This window comes from Lissotriton vulgaris, chromosome 7 (genome assembly GCF_964263255.1).
Source record: "Lissotriton vulgaris chromosome 7, aLisVul1.2, whole genome shotgun sequence".
NCBI lineage: Eukaryota > Metazoa > Chordata > Amphibia > Caudata > Salamandridae > Lissotriton > Lissotriton vulgaris.
This window is the reverse complement of record NC_141695.1, coordinates 1262918399-1262925548: the sequence shown is the minus strand read 5'-3', so window position 1 is coordinate 1262925548 and position 7150 is coordinate 1262918399. Positions and strand designations below refer to the sequence as shown.

At 45.8% G+C, this 7150-nt stretch overlaps 1 protein-coding gene across 1 annotated transcript in view; it reads right to left on the bottom strand.

The window, feature by feature from the left end:
• Window positions 1-3347: 3347 nt before the first annotated feature.
• Window positions 3348-7150, bottom strand: part of N4BP3 (NEDD4 binding protein 3) — an 86492-nt gene continuing 82689 nt past the window's right edge. Inside the window, exon 5 of the mRNA XM_086931812.1 lies at window positions 3348-5537. Coding sequence (XP_086787938.1) covers window positions 4905-5537 — 633 coding nt within the window. The 3' untranslated portion in view covers window positions 3348-4904. The remainder of the gene's footprint in view (window positions 5538-7150) is intronic.

The window sequence follows — 7150 nt, the reverse complement described above, 5'->3', positions numbered from 1 at the left end:
CCCTCCCCCCCGCAGCGCCTTGAGACCCTCACAGGTGAGCAGCGCGCTCTACAAATGTTTGATTGATTGGGAGCTTCTTCATGTTTGTGGCTGCCGGTCTGAAGGCTGGCACCACCTCTATAGGTAATCTATTGGAATGTTCGCTCCTGGTCAGAAATCTACAACAAATTGACTGAACTGAACTTGTAGTATTAATGCCTTGATCATAAGGGAGTAGGCAAAGGCCCAATTCTTGGAAGATCTTCACCATTGGCTTGTAGTCGTCGGTTACTTTAAATGGATATAATACAGATACCAATGAAAATGCTGTACAAATGAAAATGCCAATGGCAACTAATACTACCTCCATAACTAAGCAGCAAAATTGGATTAATTCCTATAATCCACTTCATGTCTAATCACGATTTTATTAATTAGAAATTCCACTAGACACATCTGAATCCATACAATTATTCTAAGGTTGGTGTTCGGCTAGACTTTTTTAGCTCCCTTACCTCTTCGAATTAATCATATTCAGTCAATGTCAGGTGCACACAGTCAGACAACATGGCTGCAGGAGGAAGCAATTACACTGGTTACCAAATCCAACTGCTCGCATAAATGCATACAAACCTTTTATTCTTCCTGTGACCCAAATACTAGCGTCCAAGCTGGATGCAACATATGTGCCAGCATGCAAAACGGTTTCATTTAGAAGTCAAATGCCTATTTCGACTACATAAAAACAAAGGAACGGAAAACAAGCCTGGTGGAAGGAAAAAGCGCTTGGTAGACTGGGGAGATCACCAGGCATAAGAAGTCACTAGCCAAGAGGCGAATTCACCAGTGGAGAATAGGAGGACACCACAAAGGAAGGCAAGGGGAAAAAAGAGCCACTTCAGGGGAGTGGTACTAGGTCATCTGTTGGGGATGGGGGCATATAAGAGAAGTGGTCTCTAGGGGAAGGTCTTCTGGTGAGGTGACTGGATACCAGTGGAAATATTGGTAAAGAGAAAGATGGATGGAGCAGCCAAGGAAAAGAGGACACTGGCCCAATGGAGAGACTGTAGGCAGAGTAGTAGGGTGCCACAAGAAGAGAGAATGGGCGTAGTAGGAGAAAAGAAAAGGATTCAGGGGAAGTGAGAGGCTACCAGAAGAGAAAAGCGGATTTTTTTATATAGATGACCCATTGTCTCAGTATCTTTAGTCGGGGAATTGTGCCATGTGTTCATTTGAACATTCCTATTCCTGCACTTTTCATTCACTCTGTTAGCCAAGCTTATTTGCATTTCTTCCACATTAACTGTGGTATCGACGCCTCAGACTAATTTCTTGTAATCAAACTAGGAGTGCCAAGGTTCAATTGGCTTGCAGCCACCCCTTTTCTCCATTTAAGAGATCCTTTGACAGTAGTTTTTCTCTCATGATCTTTTGAGACTCTCCCACGCTTTTGGCACTTTTGTGCTGCAAGTATCCTCCTATTTGTTTTGCGGGTACTGAGGGCCTTCCTTCTCTCAATGTGCAAACTAAAACGTGAAAGGACCATTTTTTGTCCTTATTGCTCACCATGGTGCTAACTATAGCAGGATGGTGGGATATAAAAATGATCTATTTGGAAGGGTTCATTTGACATTGTTTAAGCTTAAATCATTCAACTCATCTGTTCTAATAGTATCCGTCGTTTTATTTTCCGGGACCGCTGTTTTTAAAGTCCAAAGCTTGCTTTATACCTTCAAGTAGAAGGATATGTTAAGCTTGCTCGGTATTAAACACAACTAGAGCTTCAAACAAACCCTGAAAGTAGGACTATATCAACGTAAACCGATTTAGCAGAGAAAACTTTGGGGCATTATCAAGGGAGCTCTGGGCAGAGGGGTCTAAGTGGGGAGCAATCCTTTGATCTTACAGCGAAATATTATGGGTAAACTAATTCAACGTCTCAGCAGGGACTCGCGAAGAATAATAGCTTTCTAACAGAGGGAGGAGGCTGAATGATTTGAATGTTCTCTCCTTCTTACAATACATTGTATTGTATTGCAATTGCATTTATATAGCGCTTACTACCCCTGATAAGGTGTTGAATTGCTTTTTTGGCAAGTAGCACGCTACTCCGGAACCCATAAGGATTAGTGGTGAATTAGTAAAGTGAAAATATGAAAGAAATTTGAGTGGTGGATATGTTAGACAGTTATTTGGATTGAGAAGGATAGTGGAGGGAAAGAAAAGGGGAAAGGGTTTGCTTTTATATAGTGCTTTCTACCCGTGATGGGGTGTTAAAGCGCTTTTTCGGCGGGTAGCACGCTACTTCACACAACCCTGCTCCCCTAACTACTTCTTCACCATCCCCTGCTATTTCACATCTTGATTCCCCATTAACTGATCTTGCTCGGCCTAGATCATTGCCTTTGGTCACATTTTTACTTTTATTCAGTTAAATTTACATATCAGAGAGGATGGATGGCATATCCCAACAAAGGCAGGAGCACGTCTCGTACCCAATCCCCCTTGCTCACGGCCTTCTCCTACTGTGGGGCTCAGTTATATTTCTCTTTCGATGGAGGCCTAAGCTCCACAGTAACTTCGCCCGCTATATTTCACAGCATTGCAACCCTTATAATGCAGGTATAACTCCAAATTCGCTGGATATTTTGGGCTGCTGACCATGGGAGCAGTAAATAATGCCACTAGAGGGCAGAGACAAGGAGTGTCTGGCTAACCATCCACCATAACCCGGCGACCTGGGTAGTCTCTGCCGACCCTCTGCAGGGGCAAGGGTGTGAAAACGAAAGGGCGGGAGAGCGGACTCTAAGCGAGCCCCAGCTACACCGGCCGCCTCCATGCAGCACAGGGAGCCCACATCTTAAAGTACTTACTGCCACATCACGCAGCACTGACACAGCCTCCTATGCCTGCTTCCCACCTCGAGGCTGGGCCGCTAGTTAAGCCACTGCACAGTCGTAAGAGGCCCACTTCACCACCACCTCCTTGCAGGCTCCTTGCTAGCTAGCACCGTAAGAGGCCCTTTTGCAGCTCACAACTTCACTGCCTCCTCACTGCCGGCTTCTAGTCCTGCCCATCAAAATCTTTCAGCTATATACTCGCTTGATGCGTCCTCGCTCGCTAAGAAGCCTACTGGGAGGAGAAGGCATAGAGATGGAAGTGGCAGCTGGCAGAAAAACTGGAAACCTTGGACAGGAACACAGAGCATTATGAACATATAGAAGTTGGCCATCTGTTCCACTGTGTCAGACTGTCTCCATGTATGAAAGCACCGTACACCCTTGTTCAGAAGTGTGCCTCACAGTGTACATATGACTGGATGCTCCCACTTCCCTTGGGGTTAAATAATTCATCAATTACCTTCCAAATTGACAGTTGAAACAATGATACAACAGATTTATTTCTTGAGAGGTTTGCACTTGAACCTACACCAGCTTCAACCTGGACCTTCACACCCAAGTTCTGCAAGATAAGGCATAACAAGACACATACAAAAATAAACATTTCACATCAAATGGGCATGTATTGGCATAATTTCAGAAGATTCACAATGAAGAGGACTTCTAAAATCACATCATAAAAGCAGCCATCCACAACACACTATCAATACATCACGAACCCACCACAGACACCAGCCCAAGGATTCCTGGAACCATGAGACACTCCAAGCCATGAGAACAAGGCAGACAGCAATGTCTTCAATGGTTGACTCCAAACTCTGATTAAGGCATTGTTATCTACTGGTTGTGCCTTAGGCCAAAGTAATAATCCAGGATAGATGATAGGCTTGAATCATGTATTGTCAATGGTGTTAAGTAATCTAGTTAAATAAGTGGGTACGGTCTTTGAATGGCACCAAATTACAATATTTTCAATAGTTGATGGGGCACGAGCAACAGATTAGGTCATTAATAATGGATGGGCATTTTCTAGACTTGGGTAATGGCTCTGTCAATCAGCCATCATATGTTTCCGTTAACATGTTGTCCATAGTGATTTGGTGATGCTCAACACTAGTGGTATCAATAGTTGGCTATAAACCTGAGCTGTACACTACTGGTGGATAGGGCGTTTCCTTGCTTTGGGTCATGGCATGGCCCAGTCTTGTGTCAACACGTTTGTGTTGTTGTCAGAGGACTACACACTTGTCTTTGGTCACTGTGCTGGGGGGCGGGGTCACAAATGTATCACAGGGTGGCAGCACCCTAGACTTAAGTTGTGCAGTTAGTTCTGTCAACGGAACTAACATTGTCATAGCCTCTAACTGAATCAGTCCTATATGGCACACACTCATGCAAAGGAACAAGACATTCATCCGAAGGATCTTAAATAGAAGCGACCCAGGGAATCCAGGTCCTTGGCAGCATCAACCATGTCTCTGAGCCCAAGGTAGGCATGACATACTGACCATGGAACGTTCCCATTTCCTTGGATTGATGGGGAGGTCAAATGGTGGTGAAGGGAACGCACCACAATTTTATCCCCTGCCGCAATGGAGCGAGTATCAGCTCTTTCCTTGGATCTTGTGATCGGCCAACACATGAATACAACATCTTCTCTTCACCACAAACAGCAGATATCCACTGCAGTGCTCGACATTCACTTTTCACATTTAGACGGACCAGCCCCTAGCCTCTCATATGCAATCCTCACCAACAGAAGACGGGAGCAGTGCACAAGGTGCATGAGGAGATCCCCTTTGCCTACAGAAAGAATGGACCATTTGTAAATTAGTAAATACAATACGTCCATCAAACATATCTTCTCACACTAGGAGGATGTGCCCCCAAACCCTTATAGTTTATTCATCCAGCCCCAGCAGCTCAAGGAATAGTGGGACCACTGCAAGCCAGATGCTTTGGGGGTCAAAGTCCATCTTTCCCATCCAAATGGAAGTAAGTGACCAGGTGTCCTACACATGTTTGTCAGGTGTCAGAAGAATCCACCTGCCCCATCCACAGGGTGGTGGATGATATGGCATCCGACCTTATGCGCTTGATGTCTTGCAGCTCACGCTCCAGTGCCTGACTGCGATGGTACATCTCCATGTAGCCTGTTTGGATCTCACGCTGGTATTGCAGCACTCGCTCCTTCTCCTGCTTCCAGGTGCGGCGCTCCATCTCAAAGGCCCCAAGGAGTGCCTCGCTTTGACGTCTCTCCAGCCTCAGAGCCGCCTGCAGTCGCTCCACCTGGGCCTCAACCGGCAGGACACAATCCCCCTGCAGCCCTCGGCACTTGGAGTCGTCCGTCTCACAACTTGCAAAATCCCGGATCTCTTCTGGTGCCTGCTCCAAGCCCACCTCTTTAGCAAGGCCCACGGAGTCCAGCTTTCCCCGGAGGTGCTCACTAGAGCTTGGTCCAAACTCCTTCAAATGCCTCTTAGGTGAGACCCGGATGGAGTCACTAGAAGCGGTCGCCTCATATTTCTGGACTAGAGCTCTGGCGTCTTGGAGCTGTGCCTTCAGACTTGACAGCTCATCTGTTTTCTGGGCTAACTCTGTCTGCGAGTCTTGGAGCTGCTGCTTGAGGAGTGATATCTCTGCTGCTTTCTGAGACACCTGTGGAGAAAAGAGAACCAAAGATCATAGTGAGGAACTGAAACACAAGTTGGAGTATGGTCAAAGATGTGGTAAGAAAACGCGTATGCCTGGAAAATACAGAGGACCACCCCCAGAAAGATGAGGGGTAGACTTAAGGGAACCTTCAACACCACATGACCACTTGCAAGAAAAGACGGGTAGGATGCACCTACTATGAGTGGGGATATTGCTGGGGGAAATCCATGCCTGTTAGGCGGTGTATTTGATGAGACGGTGACGTTTGTATTGGAGGCGAAGAGGAAAGTCCAAGAGAAGCCTCCACACAGGTGGTGTTTGGAGACTGAAGGACACAGTGATTTACAACAGAGTGCGCAAAGTTCAAAATCTGTACAACCTGTGAAGATGTCCCTTGGGAGGGAGAATAGCTGATGCTGAGAACATTTTTTTTCTTCTTCCAAACTCAGTATTCCATTTCAAGTCAGACTAGCGTAACTTCTTTTTCAGCTCACTGCTTCTAAGTGCCAACAGGTGTGTAGCACATGTCCCAGACATGGACACTTTACCTGCAGTCACTCCTTAGGACATATCCACTATTCTACTAAAGCATCTTGTGTATGTGTCATCTGTCCTGGGGATGGCAGAAATATACATCTGTGGTGTTCAGTACAAACAGTGGTCAGCAGGAAATCCAGCTTGACAAAGGAGCCAAAAACAGTGGACTTTGAGTGTGAAGCAGCAGGTATAAGACGGGAGGATTGAAGTATACATATATACATAAACAGATGGCTAGCCCTCCCAGACATGCAGCACATGTGAGTACTGGTGGTCCAATCACATTATCATGCACCAAAGGACTCAAAGGGGCCTGTACAACACTTCTCAGCCACGAACAGTGCAGAAAGTATCAGTGACTCCCACACAGATTTAGTTGGTATGCTGGGGGAACCAAGACTGGACCGCCGGGAGCTTAAAGATTGATGGTCTAGAGTCACTCCTACCCACACGTGCTACGAAAGACCACCCTAGGGCAGTGTTGCCAAAAGCTTGCATTGACAATTCCCAAATAAGTCAAGGAGCATAGCTGGAATACCAAGGCACCCACAAAACTTGGTGGCACCCAGATCTGAATACTGGAGTAACCCATTTTTAGTCCCCTCCCATTTTCAAATACAGTACTAGCAGTAGCCCTTTTAAAGGCAGGTTACACTTGCAGCATCTTTGTCCGAATGCCATGTTATTTAACGTCTCCAAGTTATTGTCTGTATAGGCGGTACCAGTTAAGCTACGATCCCTGCATAGCAGGATGTCAGCTGGGGCGTCAGCTTTCTCTTCGTCCTCCCAGCATGACAGCACCCCACTTTACTACGGTTGGTGGATAGTTCTAGATCTGCAGGGTGGAGGTTGTAGTGAGGGGAGTAGAAATAGCCAGCCACAAGAATGCATAGCAGTGAGAAGGAGGTGTGTCACTTTCCATCTAATTATTTTATTTTAAGATGTGTTATTTGTTGTTTTAAATTCAATTCAGGTGTAGTAGCAAGGAAAGAAGGAAGGTCGGACAGGCCTAAGTTCATGACCAGTTTTTCTTACTAATGCCTTCAGTCCATTTTTTGCTATGTAACCTCAATGAATAT